This window comes from Branchiostoma floridae, chromosome 18 (assembly GCF_000003815.2).
Source record: "Branchiostoma floridae strain S238N-H82 chromosome 18, Bfl_VNyyK, whole genome shotgun sequence".
In the NCBI taxonomy this organism is placed as follows: Eukaryota; Metazoa; Chordata; class Leptocardii; order Amphioxiformes; family Branchiostomatidae; genus Branchiostoma; species Branchiostoma floridae.
In genome coordinates, this window is record NC_049996.1 from 10,102,169 (window position 1) to 10,121,799 (window position 19,631).

Sequence of the window (19,631 nt, forward strand, 5' to 3'; positions counted from 1 at the left end):
AATAAGATTAGAACAGATGAAATAAACAGTCACCATTACAGAGCTAATAGTTACTACAAATACAAAGTATGGCCTTAATCTTAAACATATCATAAATGTTGACCATTACCTGCGTTCTGCTTAATTTAGCTAATTTTGATCCCTTCGAGGGGAAGTGAATCGGACCGTCCCTTATTTTGAGCGCATCAAATCAACTGTAGCAAATTGTGATCATATGGATAATCTACATGGCATGTAGCTTTAATTTTGCTAGATAAAATGCAAATTATATTAATAAAGTTATTATTAAACTTTTTATTCTCCTAAAAATCTGCTGATACTGTCGTTTTTGAGATTACATTCTTTCCTTACTACTCTTCGTTCCTTTGCGGTAACAAACATGGCGGCTATTATGAACACCTGGAAGCTAGAAAACGCGTTGGACTACACCAACATGAACACTGCCAAAAAACTCGCTTTTGCCGTGGCCACAGTGTTCATAATCATCCACGGAACACGGGTATACAACAACGGTAAGTTTGATGTCATTTCTTTGAAAGCCGACCGTCGTAGAATGTCATTTTGTCTGCAGACTATTTGGCCAACATGGCACTTGCTTCAACTGGATTTTCTAGTCGGTCAGGTGGAACAACCAATAGCAAGGCAGGTGGAAAGGGGCTGCATTCCACAACAAGAAGCAAACAAACAAACAAACAAACAGATAATGTATGGAAATTTCATACTCATTGTTAAATGTGAGCGATCGATTTAAAAATCAATAAATTGTTGTATGCAACGTTAACACTATATAACAGGATGTCCAAGATGTTGAACAAACCAGACGTCACCATATTTGTGTGCCTTGACAGTTGAACAAAGACTGATATTTGTACCAAGGTCACATTAGTACTTTAACCCCAGGAGAGTAAAGAAAAATATTATTTTTTGCATATCTGCCTGTCTGTTTAACGGTGTCCCAGTAGACACAGGTGATGTTCCTTGGTCTCTGTTTTTTTTTACCTTAACTCATAAAGCACTCAGGGTAAAGGGGGTGAAGTCAGCCATCTCTGCTTGCTCTAAGCAAGGAGGTTACATCACATGGGATATAACCTCCTTGCTCTGTGTATCTTTGAAGATCTGTATCTGTATAATCAGTATAACCACCCTTTGGCATAACACACCAGCTTTACCAACATGCAGCATAAATGCATTACGCTAAACTACCTGTCACACCTAACCTTTGCACATCTAGCTGCAACCGTTATGCAAAGTTATCTATTGAGAATGCCTCTGCTTCAGTCAAATGTTTACGTTTATTCACTGTTGAGTGTTATAGTACAGTTTAAGCTTAAAAGTTTCCATTGCACAAAATAATCTAGTATCCATGCAGTGATGCACACAATCTCAATTTCTTGCAATGATCCTTTTAAGTGTGAAACATTTTTGCTTTGCTCAGCCAATAGTCTATCTTATAATATGCAAGCTTTATAGACATATAAGAGCTTTGTACAATCTGCACTGTTCATAAATTGCACACAACTTGGCTTTGAAGGCATGTGGTAAATCAAACATTGGCATTCAAAGCAAAGGTATTCACATGTATTGTGTTTTATATCCAAGAACAAGCTATATACCTGTCACAGAGACCTTTTGTACATAGTATCAGTACACATGCAATGGAATTCTTAATGTCAGGTTGGCGTAAAAGTACAGGGCAAAGACAGAAGCTTCCGTTCTCGTGCAATCTGTTTTGAAGCCATCTGTAAACAAGTTGTTTGCCAAGGATTGTTTTGCTGATCAAGGATTGTCATTAATGTTGTTGTTGTGCTTTTTAGTCACGTAGTCGAGAATTCATGTCCGGACAACGTAGATATGTAGAGTCAAAGGTCAGGTTACCAGGTCTACTTTCCACATCTGTTTCTTGGCTCTGAATTTGATAAAGGAAGCTTTGTCATCATTCTCTGTCAGTCTTACATATACTTCAGAAGTTCAGGCTTTAAAGCATTGTGCCCCAATTCAGCTGTTACTTAGCAAGACTTTAATAATCAGCACATAAAATATGTTTTTACATGAATAAACTTGATCATGCATATTGTCTGAAATTTGATCCCTAGTCTTTCAAATTTTCATTCACTTGAATCTTTGTTCTATTTCTTCTGTACCCATGTGTACATACAGTTGTTAACAATAACAGCTTAGTCATTATCATGACGATGTGATTTCTATTCCCCCTTTTCAGCCATAAAACAGATTTTTAATGTCAGAGTTATTGAGGTTGCATGCATTTGTTAGTGATAACTGTACGTGTACTCATCTGATGTTATCTTCTCAGGAGGTGACACCTGCAGCAATTTATTGTCACGAGGACACCTAGCAGCTGATAAGAAATGGCAGCCAGAAGGATGTATGCTGCACAAGTATTCCAAAATGTAAGGTCTTGTCTAAAAAAAATACTAGTACATACATGTACCCGGTATTGTTTCTTAAGCTACTTTTTAAGCTACTTCATAAATGTATATTGGCCAGAAGGCAAGCCTGTATCTGTATCTGTATCTATATAGCCGATATAACCGCTGTTTGGCATAACATACCAGCCTGTTTTATTTTACACAATGTTAATGGGGGTAGCCATCTACCGGTAGGTTACCTTTATCAACCAACTAACACTGGTAAATTCTATTACTGTGACAATTCTTTGTACATTGATGTATTTTGCTGTATTGTTCAACAAATTTATTGAGAAAATCTTTCCTCTTCAGCGATATGAGAAAGTGCCTATCAGAGAAAAGTTTTACCTTTGTGGGAGACTCACGACAGAGGCAGCTGTACTTCAAACTAGTCAAGACTATCAGTGTTTCAACAGTGAAGGAGGGAAAACAGGTAGATACAGCATGTAGATATACTTGTGCTCCAAGTTGGTGGCTTGTAAGCTGTTACTAAGGTTCTATCCTTCCATTCCTTTGCAAGTTTGAGGTTAATCTTTATGAAGAAAAATTTCTGTAGCTGTGAAGTAGGCTGTGATGTAGTAATTGGTAATCATGCCTTGGTACCATACAGAAAGGAGTTAGAAATCTAAACTTGTTGTTTGTAAATGTTCAAATCCCACTTGCACTTTTCTGATAGTTACTGTACATAGGGATTGAGTCCTTCCACAGCTTGTAGATTGCACAATGTAGGGATAAACATTGTACAATGTGAAAATTACCAGCTCAGAATGTGCAGTTTTGTTATATATCTTGTATATATTTTTCAGCATGAAGATATTGTCTACAATGAAGATGATACAGGCATTTCTGTGGTAAGTTCAATCAACAGAAACACTATCTGATTCTCTGTAGCAACAGTCACAAAATATTTTTGAAATCTATACATGTAGGAGTTATGCACATGATGATTCTGGATTTGTTGCTTGTCCAATCCTGCATCTCATGTTTTCTTCCATTGGTTCCATGTAGAATTTCCTGTGGCAGCCAATGGTGAATGGGTCCATGGAGAAAGTGTTCAGGGAATGGAAAGAGGTAAGGCATCAAGCATCCTCCTACTAACACAAGTTGTGGGGTTTCTTCATTGTTTTATTCCTAGATTTTGTTCCAATGTTCTAGTAAGTTGAAGTTTGGTGCTCATGTTTGTTACTTTAGGGCAAGAAGAAGAAGCCTAGCATCATCATCACAGGATCTGGAGCAGTAAGTACACATAAGTATTACATGTACATGAAGTGTGATCAGGGTGACACTTACTTATGCCCCTGTCACACCGAATCTGTTACTAGTGTTAGCTCTAAATGACATTTAAGCAGTAGTAAGTACATCTAGTGCTCTTTTGCTTTCTGTGGGATCTTTAAAGATTTGTCTGAATTTACTTATAACTGGTAAAACTAAGCACACAGTAGTAGTTTGTTTATATTACTAGTACATTGAATTAACCGTTACACTGCTTTTTGACATGATTAGCTGTAGTTATCAAGTCTACATGTACATGACAGAGTGAGTTATAACTGTTTTCTCCTCCCTTATAGTGGACCATCAAGCAAATGAATGCCAGTGGAAAAGCCCTATCAGAGTACCAAGGTAAACATGCCTTTAAAAGGGTCTATTTGGAGCCATGCAAACTACAATTTAGAAACTAAATAAAGCCAAAACACGATACCTTTGTCAGCCTCTATAGATACGTCGTATCCAATTTTGATTATACTGCTGCTGGGATCCCTGTCACCGGGGTAGGCAGCAGTCGGATAGTCTTCTCACTGTGCTTCCATGCGGCTGGTCTGTCCAGTGAGTCCAGCTCTGGGCTTCAACTTCATGGTTTGCCTCGATGGCTGGACCCTACCTTCCGCACCCACAAGCTAGCCAAGCCGGCGACACTACCGGCTGCTTGTCGGTGACTGTTACGGGCACTGCCTGTGCCTTTGTCTGTATGAAGAAACTTTCCATTTCGGTTTGGATACAGTAGGGCTTAACACCCGTTTTTTACGGCCGGATATCCTTCCTGATGCCAGCCTCTATAGATACACTGTATGTATATAATATTTGACAGTATTAATTGTTTAGAATAAAGTAAATCCTTTATTTCAGCTAACCTGACTCTGCTACGACCATTGATGGAGGAGGTTGCTATAGAAACTGATGTGTACTGGATGCTGCAAGGTACTGGATGTTTTGAAAGTATTTCTGATGATTTCTCATTACGCATGTAAACATCATATTGCTCTATCTTTCTTTCATTTCATTACTTCTCTATTCTATTGCCTCTAATAACAATATATATTGTATCATTATTATCATTACTATGTCACACTCATGAAAAGCAAAAAACAGCAATACATTTGTGTATCTGTTAGTGGACATGAACACTACATGTATGTACAAAATGTTAAGTGTGAACAGGTCTGTATTTATTGTATCATCCCATGTTACAGACCCAGTGAACAACACCCAGCTGAGTAAGGAGCGAAAGATGATCACCAACACCCAGATTGACAGCTACAATGACATTGCCATGGAGATTCTGTGAGTATCATGTTTTGCAAATGATTAATCTGTGATAGGGTTAGTTATTAAACATGCTGTAGATTCTGTAGCCTAATACCAACTGTACATGTATGTTTGAGCCAATCACACCAGGAAGGAACCATGTTTTTTTATTAAGTGTAGCAGTTTGTTTTTTACATGCTTGGGGTGTGGCTGTCCTCGAACACTGGACCATCATTTAATGTCCTACCCGAGGGATGTCCCTAACCAAAGCTAGGTAGTCTTTTCCACCAGAGTTGTATGATGCATAAGGTCAGTGATATGATAGGATTTGAACCCAGGACCTCTGGGTTCTGTTCAAACACCTTGCCATTGCACCACACGACCCCATATCTAGTTAAGAGATGTTAACAAAAACAACCTCTTGTTGTGCAGTGGTGGCAGCCATGTAGGTATCCTACAGTCCACTCACCAGGCAGCCTCTGAACTGTTACATGTGTCCACTGATGGGCTGCATCTGGGGGAACCTGCACTGGATGTGGTGAGTATTGTTTTTTCTGCTACTACTTGAGTAGTTGGGGGCTGCCTGTGCATGCTGCAAATACAAGTCAATAAAGGAATTTAAAAAAAGTACAGTGTTTCCAGGGTTAGCTATTTACACAGTGTATGTTTGAAACTTTTGCTTTTCACAATTTTTTAGCCAGTAAGACAGCTTATGTATAAATGGTAAAGGTGTCATGGAAGACAACCTGTGATTTCCTGTCTAGTTGCATTTTTCAAAAGAACTAACAGGGGGAGCTGCAGTACATTGTCTGACACTGATCTTTTAACTTCTGTATTTTTCTTCTGTTATAAGAATTATCCCTTATTCCTTGTGTCAATGATGACAAAAGAGCATTTATAAGTTTTAATACAAACTGGCATAGCAACTGATGCCAACCTTCCTATTACATGTATGGATACATCTAGTGTACATTTGTGTACTTAAGTGTATATTGTACAAATGTAAGTGAACCAAGAGCATGTTTCACTCCCACCCAGCACCTGTCCCTGCTGCTGAACCTGTTCTGTAATGACAGACTCCGACCCATAGACGGGTCCTGCTGCCAGTCCTACCAACCTCCATCACTACTGCAGGTCGCCACGGGGGTCTTCTTTGGTCTCTGGTAAGTATTGATGGTTTATCCCTCTAAACCTACTTAGACTTAGGGACCGTACGGCGTTTAGTGAGGGGGGAGGGCCGGTCGCCAGAGGGTCGGGTCAAAAAATTTTTGCTAGGCCCTCCCCCTAGGTAAAAAAAATTTTGCTAGGCCCTCCCCCCAAGTCAAAATTTTTTTGCTTGGCCCTCCCCCTCCTAACAACTTTGAAAAAAATATTCAAGACGCCAATAAAACACTGCGCTCCCATTTGGAAATGTGCTTTGCGTCATACTTTTTCATGATTTTCATCGAGAAGCAGATCTCTCACCCCTAGTAAAAAAAGGAAAACAGAATGGCTCAAAATATCTGCTTAATAGAGGGATAAATATCTGCTTCATAGAGGCATAAATATTTGCTTTATAGAAGCTATTTCATTGTTTTGATATTAAAACAACACCTAAAAAGCATTTGTATCTGAATTTCTAGTAGATTTGCGCCACGAAGCGGCGCGCGCCCCGCTCCCTAAATTTACGTATTGCAAGCTCGCGGGCCTGATCGGCTTGACGGAAACTATTTTTAATTTACATATATTTTGGACTTTTTCTTGGTTCTGTGGTGGTAATAACTTACGGTAAATCGGGGGGAAAAATGAAAACCAAAACGACAGCACGATTCGACTAACCAAAACTGTAGTGGGGAGGGGGGCGCCGACGCGTGACGCTGATTTTCCCACGGCGGGATAGACCTGTCGCCTCTCTCTAGCCGCCGGCGGGCGTGACAACGCAGACTTGCAGGAGATCTTTTACTACCGGTAGTTTTAGAAATGCCACGCTTTTTTGCCACGATTTCCTGCATTGCTTTAAGTTTTTTTTATGGGAAAATTTGCTGGTTAGATGACATTTCTATGAAAAAAAACCCCGAGGGTTTCAAGTTTTTGAGAACGACGTTCCGAACACCATGTCCGGGCGCCAAAGGCACGAAGAATCGCAAGGTAGGTCCGGGAAAATTTTGATATCCTGACCCTCTTAAAAGCTATTTCCTTCAGTTTGAGGGAAATATTTTGCTGACAAACAAAGCTGACTTTAATGGCATTTTAATTTAGAAATACAAAATTAAATCCCCCCAAACACATTATCACGATGTCGGTCACCAAAGGCGCGAGGCCGGTCACGTCAAAAGGGATCCAGGGAAATTTGCAAATATTTACCCTCGAGCTCTGAAATGCCATTTCTTACATTTTGAGGGCAATAAGACAGGAATAAATTTTGCTGGCAGACTAATCTAGAGTTTAATAACATTTCTGTAAGTGAAAAAGGTTTTCGAGGGCGTCATGCATAAGCCCCGCCCCCTCCCTTTCGCATTTTCACTGTGTCCCGAGCGCCAACCTTGGGCAATCCCTTGCAGAGGTCCAGAAAAATTTTGAAATCTTTACCCTCTGAAACGCCGTTTCTTGGATTTTAAGGGACATATTTTGCTGGCAGACCAAGCTATTTTTTTTTTGCTTGGCCCTCCCCCCAAGTCAAAATTTTTTTGCTTGGCCCTCCCCCTGGCAAAAGATTTTTTTGCTTGGCCCTCCCCCCCCTGGCGACCGGCCCTCCCCCCTCGCTAAATGCTGTACGGTCCCTTAGATCCTCCATGTCTAGTGACACATTAGGCAGCAAGCAGTCTCCATTCAAGCTGGTTTTGGGCAAGCATTTCCACTTCCTTCAGGTGCCTCCAAGTTAATTTTGGTTTCCTTTTCCTTTGTTGTGTTGCCAGTACAGTGCTGTTTTAGATTGTCTATTCACAGGCATTTAATCCTCTCCCTGCTGCCTGTTCTTGTAACCAATGCAAGTTTGGTACCAAAGGATTACCATAGCAGACTGACTAGGTAAACTACCTAGCATGTTAGGTACATTTACAGGTGTACATGTATACAAAATTTGATTGTAAGATTTGTCAGGAAGAGAAATGCTGTGGCTCAAATGGCAATAGCTTGTGTATGTCAATGTCTTTTCTACGTGACATTTGCTCAAACATGACGCATGTTGTTTACTCCAGTATGGTAGGAGCTATGCTGTTCTCTGTGACCAGAGGAAGAACACCATCTGTGTCTGAAGGTAAGGTCCTTCATCAGTACTATCTTTTGGTGATGGGCACTCATAGAGCAAGACACGTCCAGTGGTGCTTCCTAAACAAGAAATTGTACATGTTCACTAAGAGTTCCTTTTTATCATATGCTTTAAACGATGCTTGGACACATACATATAGAAGGCTTTATTGTCATTGAATTAATTGATGTAATGCATTTGTTGTAAGAGGAAAATTAAGAGTTCATAGTATCTTTGCATTTGCAGTTGAAATAATAGTACATGCAGCAGCAATAGAAGACAGAGCAAATGCTCAAAGGTGAATTCAAAGATGAATTTCCAAGCTTTTAAAACACTACAAATATGGCAAGCACATGCCTGTGACTACGTGTTATAATGTTTCTGATGCCATTAGTAATGTTATTTTCACAGATGCAGAGACAGCTCAGAACCAGAAGAAGACCAAGAGTACTGCAGAGATAGCCAGAACCACACTTGTGGCCCTCGCCAAGTTTGGGGTTATCATGGCGTACTTCTATCTGTGTGACAGGTCTGTACAATATAAATGTGGTAGGTTATATGTTAACACTTGTATCAACACAGCTTGAAAGTTCATCTTTGTTGGTAAGAATCATTCTGATACTCAGTTAAAGGGTAATTTCCAACCCAAAATTGGATTAAGCCAAATTTTCCAATGAACAAATGCAGTCTTTGTCAAGGAATGAGCAATCCACTGCTTCTGCCACGCCATGTTATGCAGAGAGAACACGTGACTTGGTGAGCGGTGGATTATAGAACCAAACTTTTTGAAGAGGAAAAAAATCCATTTACATAATGACTTTACAACTACATGTTACCTTCTATAACAGAGGCAGGTGCTGTAAACTTTCTGCAACTCAACTTATGATCCAATGCTCACCAAGTTCTATCTGTTTAACAGCTCAAATGTTACAGAGGCAGTGATCACATCTGTTGGACTAATATATCCCATGTTGTTTTTCCAGAACACCCCTCTTTATGAAGGAGAACAAACACTACACCCATCTGCAGTTCTTTGTGCCATTTGTCTGGGTACTTCTGGTTGGTCTATTCTTCCATTCTGACACCAAACAGGTTAGTTGATACATTTCCTACTCACCTAAAGCCTTGTTATAACCAAGCACAAAACTAAGTAATTGATAAGAGCTTAACTGGGCCCCAAACCAACATCTGAATTAATCCTTGAAATAGTTAAACTGTAATTTCCAACACCAAAATTGGACTCACCCAAATTTTCGACTGTACAGCATCAGTCTTTGTCAAGGAATGAACAATCCACTGCTGTTGTGACGTCACGTTATGTAGATAGAACACATGACTCAGTAAGCAGTGGATTATAGGTTGCAGGAAGTCTATGGCGCCCACCGTCTCTGTTCAGGGATGGTTGTAGAGCCCGGATGTAGATTGCTTCTTTAATCCCTCTGGCGAAAAAGTCTGGTTCTGTGTCCAAAATTTCAACTTTGTCTAGTGACACTGAATGACCCGGCGATTCTATGTGTATATGTTGGGAAACTTCTGAGGTTTTTGAACTCTTGCATTTGTGCTCAAGGAACCTGGTCTTAAGTGATCTTTCAGTCTCCCCAATATAGGTTTCTGTACAAGGGCCCCTAATGTTCTGTCCTTGGCACTTAATATGATAGATGACACCACACTTTTGTTCTTTAGGGGTTTTGTCTTTAGGTGCTACAAGGATGTTGCGCAGAGTATTCGCCGGCCTGAAACAGGTTTTTATCCCATGTGAGGTGAAGATTCTTCTAAGTCCTTCAGATACACCTTTCACGTAAGGAAGCACAACAATTCCCCTGTTTTTCCCTCTGCTGGCGTTGTTCTGTGTAGTATCACTGGGTGATGGGGGTTTGGGTGCTGTGGCCTTCTCTATGGCCCATGTGGGGTATCCGCACGTTTTCAACGCCTGGGTAATGTGAAGTTTCTCCTTCTGTTTGTCTTGAGGGTCAGTTATCACTGTTTCCGCCCTGTGGAAAAGGGTACGTACAACACTTACTTTGTGTTCTAACGGATGTTCCGACTGGAAGTTCAAATATTGATCAGTATGAGTAGGTTTGCGGTAGATTGTCACTCGCAGGGACCCGTCTTCTTGAACTGTTGTCAAAGTGTCAAGGAAGGCTAAGGATCTGTTCTCTTCCTTCTCAAATGTGAACTTTATGTCAGGATCAAGGCTGTTTAGATGATCTGTGAACTCGTCTGCGTACGTCTTCTTAAGTTTGGTATGGGTGTCATCAACATACCTGTACCACCACAGACGGGGGTGGGGGGCAGTTCTGAGGGCACGTTGTTCTAGATGCTCTAAGTAGAGGTTGCATACAATGGGGGACACAGGTGATCCCATCGCCGCTCCATGTATTTGTTTGTAGAAGATGCCATCATAAACAAAATAAGTACAATTGAGACACACTCTGAGTAGATCAGCCAACTGTTCTGGTTTCAAAGTAGTGCGATCAGATAAGGTCTGGTCCTCCTTTAACCTCTGCAAAATCACTTAGACTTCCTGCAACCTATAATCCACTGCTTACTGAGTCACGTGTTCTATCTACATAACGTGACGTCACAACAGCAGTGGATTGTTCATTCCTTGACAAAGACTGATGCTGTACAGTCGAAAATTTGGGTGAGTCCAATTTTGGTGTTGGAAATTACAGTTTAACTATTTCAAGAATGACTTATACCAACACAGATGAACTTTCAAGTTATAATCTGAATTAATGGCAAGATTGTTTAAGGTGACAAATTGTAAGTTTATATAAATGTATGACATTCTGTGTCAATTTGTGACATGCAGCCATTAAAGAACTAGTATCAAAGAATTTCAACATGTCTTTCTTCAGTAGTTGTAAAAACATAAAAAAAGAGATACTTTATAGAATTGTTATAAAAGAATAACTTTTTTTACCTGATTCCAGAAAAGGCCTAACGAAAGTAGCAAATTCTAAAAAGGGAAAAACATTCATTTGTGTGTGTGTGTTTTTGTCATGAATTTCTCCCTCCTCCAGACTTCCATCTTGAACCGTGATCAGACAGATGAATGGAAAGGCTGGATGCAGCTGGTTATACTCATCTACCACTACACTGGGACCAGCTCTGTAAGGAATTTTTGTATACTGTGCATTCTGTTCTATTGTCTATTGTATGTCATACCTTTGCTGTGATGATGTTTGATACAGATAATCTGGGCTAGGTAATGTTTTACAGTATCACACAAGCCTCAACCATCTACCATCTACCAATGCATGAAGAATGATGATTTGATAATTTTCATCATTTTCGTCATTTTTATAGTTTTAATTCTGTCAAAAATGCTGTCAAATACCTGATTATGGTGTTGGAATTGATGTCCCATGTAATTTTCTGTCTGAGGGTGCCAAAATTTCTAAATTTCTGGTGCATCAAAATTGCATTGAAATGTGTATTTTCAGTGGCTGGTATGACAAGTAAAGAATACAATACACAGTATTCCGCATTACCCTCAGCCCCAGCCCCCCTATGGGTCTACCTGTGTTGATATGGAATAAGCTGTGTTGTATTCTAGTTTGTGTCTTCTTTTATGCTTACCATGCAAATGTATTGTACCATGCAGTACAGATGCTACATTACACAACTGTACATGTACCTCATTTTTCCCCCCAGTACCTCCCTATCTACATGCACATCCGTATCCTGGTGGCCATGTACCTGTTCCAGACTGGATACGGACACTTCTTCTACTTCTGGATGAAGGGTGACTACGGCATTGTCAGGCTCTGTCAGGTGGGTAGTTCCCAGGGTCCTTATGTTGTAAGAAGGTCAGAGACATTTTCAGGAGAATAGGGGAGGGTTATACAGTTATAGTAACAGGCACAACCAGTGACAGAAAGAGCCAGTGACTGCATGAACACTATTGCCAAGTTGCAGTTACCAGACAACAGATGTTAGGGTAGACCAAGTAAATGTTGGTTGCAGTGTGTCAGGACATCAAAGTGTGCAGACTAACCATTGTGGATCCACAGGACAGTGCTGCCTGGAAACTTGGTGTGAAGACTAGCCAACTGTTGCCTCAATGTCAGGGTGTCAAACACTAGATACTACTACTAATATGTGTGTTCTAGAAATTTTAGATATGATCAAATTACAAAGAGAGCCTGTAAAGTACCCATAGTCACTAATTATACAATTGTGTATCATTTCTATAACATCTTGTTGAATTTTAAACATTGCAAGTAGAAACTTCAAGCAGCACTTGGCAACCAAAACAGATTGTCCAGTGAAGCATATCTGAACAAAAAAGTATTTTTAACCGTGTCTCCAAAGTCCCTCTTGTGTTTTTTTAACCCATCTATTCCCACTTTTGCATTAGAATCTTGCACTTAACTAGAGAAATTGATTGATGTTTTTACAAATGTTTTCCAGGTGAACTTCCGGCTGAACTTCCTGGTGGTGTTCCTGTGCATGGTGATGGACCGGCCGTACCAGTTCTACTACTTCGTGCCGCTGGTCACCTTCTGGTTCTTTGTGGTTTATGGCACCATGGCCGTCCTGCCCAGGGTCACCGCTAAGTCTTCAGGAGGTACGCTAGTAAACCTAAGACGTGGCATATAGTAGTTCACTATATCTGTAGTGTATGGTGTTTCCCTATCATAATTAGATAGTTGGTAGTGCATGGTTTCGTGTTGTAGTGCATGGTTTCGTGGTATACACCACTTTTGCTGTATGGCAAAGTATGGTAGGTATGACAGTGTTTTGTATTTTATAAACGGTTTGCTTATTGGGTTATATACAGCATTTTTGTGAAGTGCCCTGAAATTGCTGGTGTAAATGTCTTTACTTAAAAAATGGATTTCTTTTCAAGGTAGGAAAGAAAAAGGAGGTTTTCTTGCTGTTTGAATTTCCCAGTTGAAAGAGTTCTATGGAAACTCAAAACAGCAACACATTTGCAGTGTTCTTGTACTGCTGTAAGAGGTAATAAGGGGAAATAAAATCACCGTGAACATTTCAAGATTTACAGTATGATGATAGCCAAGGGTGCAGGCATGCATGTATAACAGGAGAGTACTGTAAGTTGTGTATATCATAAATGTGTATGAGGAGGATGCCATGCATGTTATGTCAATAGTGCCTAATATACAAGTTTTGCATTTGACACTAGAGCTAAAGCTGACCATCAAACTGTTGACAAATATGTACATTTGATAAAGTCTGTTACCCCTAGAACACTTAATGCCATATGCTGCTATGCTTCATAAGTGTAGATCTATACAGCACATGTATCCTCTTATTACTTTGAATAGGCTACCACACAATATTTGTAAGTGTCTCTACCACTATCTGTTCCTGAATCATTTGTCCCAGACAGCCTCTTATATATCCAATTCGTTATATGCACTATCCGCAATGAAGTCCCCGTACCATTTTGTTCCAGAGTCCACAGTATTGATACTCTATTCCCTTCATATAGTCCTTTCCCATAGATAGCCTCCAATTATCTGCACATAAAAATTCTCTGCACTTTCTCTGTTCTAAACTTAAGCGTTTTATAGTAGCAATAAACAAATCAGACTAGGGAGCATCTATCCTAAAATATGGAAAAGTGGCTTTGAATATGTACAGCACAAGGAAGACATTAACCAAAGACAGGACACTAATAACTTATTTGGTATATTTTGTTGTTTTTTGTAAGTTTTTAGTTTCTTACAGTTATGTTTTTTTGAATGTTATTGTAATGATATCATTAATAAGGATTTTTACTAATCAACCAACATCAAATAAGAAATGTGTCATTTGCAAGCAATCAATACTGACAGTCATATTATTTTATTTTTTTCTTTTATGTGTGAAGATTTGAGTTATTTTGACTGACACTCTCCGTTCTTTGTTTTCCGTGCCGTATTGGAACATGTACTATTCAGGCGCCGCCAACATGCCTGAAGCTTCTGGTTGTACAGCAAAGCTGTCCTTCAATGCCACTGGTCAGTTCTACAATGTTATCAGTCACTCAAACTATTAATCCTTAGTCCCTGTTCGCAGTGGCACTGAGCACCCTACCAATGATTAAAAGCACAATGTATGTAGCAGTATTCAATACCATAAAGTTATAACTGTAGTATTCATGTAGGTCTACATACCCTTGAAGACCAGTGGTCACTGCTGCACTTCTATTGTCCAAGGATAGTAACTGGCCAACAACCAGACCTCGTCTGAATTGGATACCCTTGCCCCAACCCCCTATAAGACATTCCTTCCCACAGCCACCTCTTTCCAACCAAAACCAATACCAGGAATTACCCTTGTTCCAGAGATATCCAAATGTGAACACCCCCCTTCCCCCAATGTTTCCTATAAAGATCATTCCTCAAGTAATCCTGTGTTATACTTTCCAACAGCCTCTCCCATGTCTCAGTGCTATGTACATTTGTATGTACATTTACATGTAGGTTCCCCCGTGTTCCGAAAAAATCATTTCAAGGAGCCCAAAATATAAACCTTTCAAGAGGCTTTTCACGTTATCTCTCCGACGTTGTGATGCAACTTTGTATGTAAACACGGGTGTTTGTTGTTTATTGTTTGTGCAGACAACAGCTCGGGCTTCGTGCTGATGATGTTCAAACTACTGGTACTGTGTGGGATCATCGCCCTCTTAGCCTCCATGCAGGTAAGGGCACTTCCCATTGTTAACATTTGGTTTTGAAAAGTTCTAAACTGGAACTATGCGGCTCCAGATGTCTTACTGAGAGATGACTGCTATCACATGGCAAGCCATCAAGTCACATGCCATCATCTGGCACACCGTCAACCAGCCCACCATACATGACTGTGTATTCAGTATGTTTGTGCATGCATGCATATGTGTTTGCATAAGTGTGTGTCACCTACATGTATATGTACATGTGTACATGGTGATTCCACATGATTCCAAAGTGTATGTGTCACCCACATCTTGATTCCACAATTGCATGTAGGCTTCTGGGTTCTAACACGCATTTTACTAACACAAAGATGAAGAAAATTACAGTATCCAATGGACTGTAACTGCTGTTCCCTTGTTGTACAGGTGCTGTTTGAGTCGCTGTTCTCCTGGTGGCCAGCTGTGCAGCTGTTCCAGTTGGAAGGTTCCATTAGAGAGTGGTGGTTCAGGTGGCAGTTGGACAGATATGTAAGTTTTAAACTGTGGTCCACTCTTCATTTTTTTTTAACTTTCCCAGTTAGTCTATCATAGTTTTGTTACAGTGACAATGATGATTGAGATGTGCTGGTACACAATACAACTGATTGTGTTATATTGTAATGTTGTAAGTTGGTCACAGTTTTTATGACATGTTCCTGCATCCATTCACTTAACTTAGATATGTATGTACTGTGTGTGTCAAAATACAGGGTTGAGGATTCAATCCTGCAGTATCTATAATTTTCATTGAAGACCGCATTCATACCAGTTATCACAAATCAGTATTCACCCAGGCACAGAATTGATCCAGATTTGCATATCTTGGTATCGACTCTCTGGCTCTATCCTGTGTTTACACAAGCTCTCGCTGGATGGGCTTAATGACCCCCTCCCCTAGAGCGGCGGCAATCGTAGGGCCAGCCGTTAAGGGCGCGATTTTTGTCAGGCTACTCTGGCTCCATCTCTAAGGGGAGGGGGTTAATCCTGATACTTAAGTTAGATTTGGCAGATCAGATTGGGACAAATCCCTTGCCTTGGTGATTCCCAGATTTTGCAAATCCTGGAATGAACAAGTTGCAAGTTACAGAACTGCATTTACATGTAGTCTTGCTGATAATGATATTCCTCCCCCAGGCGGTGTCCTATGGCATGTTCTTTGCTTTCACATACCTGGGCCTGAAAAAGCTGCAGATTATTGACGACAGTTTCCATGGTAACCTCTTCACCCCTTGTGTCACTTACCTGATCGTCACCTTGTCAGTCTGTATCACACTGGTGAGTACTGTATAAATTGATGTACATGTGTAATGTAAGTTAATTCTAAAGAAATCAGTTTTACCTCCTTCAAAATGGAGTTATTGTTATCAGTTGATGTTGGAATTTGAATATTACAGAGTGGCAGCATGTAAGGCAGAATTGGTGTAGTAGGCTACATGGAGAATTGGAAGTACACGTATTTATAGTGAAAAGAGTTGTATTGTGAGAATGTAAGAAGCTCCAGATAAAGTTGATTTAGACTTCTTTTTTCCGTGTAGTATAATACCTTGTGTCTGAATATCAATTTTATACGTTGTTCCACACATTCATGTATTTTGATACCAATCTGTCCCATTGTCTATTTTCAGGGTTACACTATATTTATGACCACTTGTAGCAGTAAAGTGGAGTGTAACAGACTTCACCCTTATATATCCTTCCTTCCGGTAAGTCGTCAACATTTTCTACATGTTAAACTTTTTTCTGCTGTTTGGTGATTTTTCGTCACTTTCTGCCCTTTTAAATAAAATAAAAAAATGAAATAAAAATTTCTTTTTTTCCTCCCACAGATCACTTCCTTTATCCTTGTAAGAAATGTGCCAGGTTACCTGAGGTCACGTTACAGCACATTCTTTGCCTGGTTTGGCAAGATTTCTCTAGAGGTAGGTTGATGACCTCAACACTGTGTTTACATGTCAGTACTGTAAATAAAGATGGTATTGACAGATCTGTGTGCATGTCCACAGCTTTGGCTCTGGAATATGTGATGTCATGGATACAAAAGCACTGATGTACACATTCAGTCTGATTTAGTAATGTCAATGATGATGTAAGGACTAGAAAAAACTTCAGTGATGTTGCGATTAATACACAAAAATGTAACACAAGGTCATTGGTTGAACTATTTTTATTGCATGTAGCCTTATCTATGAAATTCACACATACATGTACACATACCCAAGGGAAAGAGATAGAGCGTAATGGGTTAAGGATGCTGTTTTCTTTTGATAATAGACAGAGAAACAATTTTAGAAACATCATAAACATCAATATCATGTTACAATTTTCTCTTCCAGTTATTTATAGGGCAGTATCACATCTGGTTAGCTGCGGACACCAAAGGCGTCCTTGTGGTCATACCAGGACACCACACCCTCAACATGCTGGTCACTTCCTTCATCTTTGTCTGCATCGCACACGAGATCTCAGCGGTGACCGGAACTCTGGCCACCACACTAGTCCCCAGGGACTTCAACACTGTTCTGCAGAGGCTGATCATATTTGTGCTGTTCCTCTGTGTAATGCTGCTGTACGGACACTTTGGGGACAAGATACAGCTGTTCTAGTGATGCTGTTTTGTTCTAACTATGTGATAAAATGTATAGACACTTCAAACTCAAAGACAACCTTCTAGCTGTACCTTGCCTTACCTTACCTGTACAGACTCTTCAAAAGACAAGCTCTCTGTACAGCAACTGTAAAGTCACTTTGAAGATACTCAGCTATAGAGTCATTGCTAAGACAAGCTACAGCAGGTCTTCTGCAAGAAATTGTTTAGCTCAGGCTATTCATTTGGTCCATTGTACAAGATAATGTAAATGCATTTAAGTTTGTGGGGATTTAATCTCGCGGTAGCGGGAAAAATGACTTTTTGCGGTGGTTTAAATTTTGCGGTAACACCATAGACTGCAATCTAAAACCATAATAGAAAAATGTTCGCAGTGGTTTTAAGTTCGCGGTCAAGTGGTCACCACGAAAACCGTGAACATTTATCCACCGCAAACATTTCTACATTTACAGTAGTACAGTATACAGCAGTGCGACACTGTTCCCTTTGTCATCTGCAAGCTAGACTACAGCTGCTGTAATGCTGTTCTTTAGGCAGTGCTGCTGTACAGTACTTAGAAAATAGACTGCAGCAGCACTTGTGCTGTTCCCTGTGTCACTGCAAGCCAGATGACAGCTGATGTAATGCTGTTCCTAGGTTGGCACTACTGTACAGTACATAGAAAATAGACTACAACACAAGAACTACTGCGCTGCTAGTGCTGTCCTGAAGAATTGGTGGGAGCTGTTCCAGTGCTATTCTTTATGTCAGTTGGAGAATACAAGCAGGTTGCAGCTGTTTCAAGGATTATTTGGAAGCTAGATTATAGCTGGAGTAGTGCTGTTCCTAGGTTGGTACTGCTGTACAAACATTACTGTGAGTTCAGTTCATCCTTTGTAGAGAGGTTACACCATGCTTTCCACAAAGCCCTGTCCAGCATGACAGAGTGGAGCTCGTTGACTTAAAGACCTGTGTCCTCCATGAGTAAAGTGTCAAGGAAGGGTGACCACGTCTGTGAGGCTCGTCTGGTTGCCAGAGTATGACCGCTCCAGCTATTTCTTCCATTTCTTCTACTGAGGTTACAATTGTATTAGTACTTAAATTTGGGGTGCTGCTATTCAACATTATTGTGATTAGTTATAACTGTTGTGAATACTATAATCCTGAGATCAGAACTGATTTCTTAAGAAGTTGGAGCTATGTTAGAACTGTATCAAGTTAAAGTTATTCCTAGGTTTTTGCTGCTGTATGATCACATGTTACAAATTTGTGCTGTACAATACATGTGCCATGGTTGCTGCTATGAGAAATAGCTATAGCCCACTTTTCAAAATTAAGAAGCCTCTACAATAGGACTCATTATGGCTAAATGTTGAAATAAATGTAGACTATGGCACATGTACATGTACAGGCACAAGCAGTCAGGTTAAATAGGTTATCCAAAGTTCCTTTCATTGATTTTCTAGAAGTTTGGTGCCATTACTATGAATTGTGGTATTTGATAATTGTAGACATAATCAGTTAGGAATATGCTAAGGAAATGTGTTGCCTTATGTGATACTTCGATGTGATACATCTGTATGAATGTATATACGATGTACATGTAGATGTCTTAGTACCACTTTTACATAATGGTAATTCCATAATCCGTGATTTAGGTTTTCTTTGTTTATCCTATAGAGTTTATAAAATTCTGCTACCTTGTATAATTTTTTCTGGTGCAGGTTCCTTACCTCAGAATATGGAGATTTGTTTGACACCAATGTTATGAAGTTGTATAGTTTATTTATATGTATGATATTATATATATATGGTGTCTATATGTAAGGTATGAATTCTATGTAGCAAACTTGTGTATTTATGTGTGTATGTTGTTAGACTGTAAGGTGGAAGAAATATGTTATACTATTGGAGACAGTAGTGATGTGCAGCTATGGCTATTTAGCTTTATGAATGTATATATGATGTACTTAATATGATATGATCACTCTTGAATCTTGTGTGAACAATCAGGATGTTAAACACAGGTTGTAAGCTACATAATGTGAATGATGGTGTTAAGTGTGAATACACAAGAGGGTGTAACTGATCTTGTAAGGAACAGAAACAAATTTTACTTACAAAGCTGTCTTTAATTTCTTTCATTGTGGGACTTCCAGAGTAGATGGTGCCATCTTGTTTTCTTTATATTTTCTTATAACT

The 19,631-nt window shown here is 39.7% G+C and overlaps 1 protein-coding gene across 2 annotated transcripts; it reads left to right on the top strand.

Moving 5' to 3' along the window:
• Positions 1–364: 364 nt before the first annotated feature.
• LOC118405701 (N-acetylneuraminate 9-O-acetyltransferase-like) lies at positions 365–19,553 on the top strand. Of its 2 annotated transcripts, XM_035805326.1 has the most exons (24): positions 365–512; positions 2,312–2,408; positions 2,739–2,859; positions 3,233–3,277; positions 3,435–3,497; positions 3,618–3,662; positions 3,995–4,046; positions 4,551–4,622; positions 4,895–4,985; positions 5,382–5,487; positions 5,988–6,112; positions 8,126–8,184; positions 8,587–8,704; positions 9,159–9,267; positions 11,202–11,291; positions 11,836–11,955; positions 12,595–12,751; positions 14,091–14,150; positions 14,754–14,833; positions 15,233–15,334; positions 15,980–16,120; positions 16,471–16,548; positions 16,672–16,764; positions 17,179–19,553. In XM_035805326.1, the coding sequence occupies exons 1-24, from the start codon at positions 380–382 to the stop codon at positions 17,446–17,448; spliced, it is 2,427 nt and encodes an 808-aa protein (XP_035661219.1). In that variant the 5' UTR covers positions 365–379; the 3' UTR covers positions 17,449–19,553. The 2 variants fall into 2 exon arrangements, with proteins under 2 accessions (XP_035661219.1, XP_035661220.1); XM_035805327.1 differs by lacking the exon at positions 14,091–14,150.
• Positions 19,554–19,631: the final 78 nt, after the last annotated feature.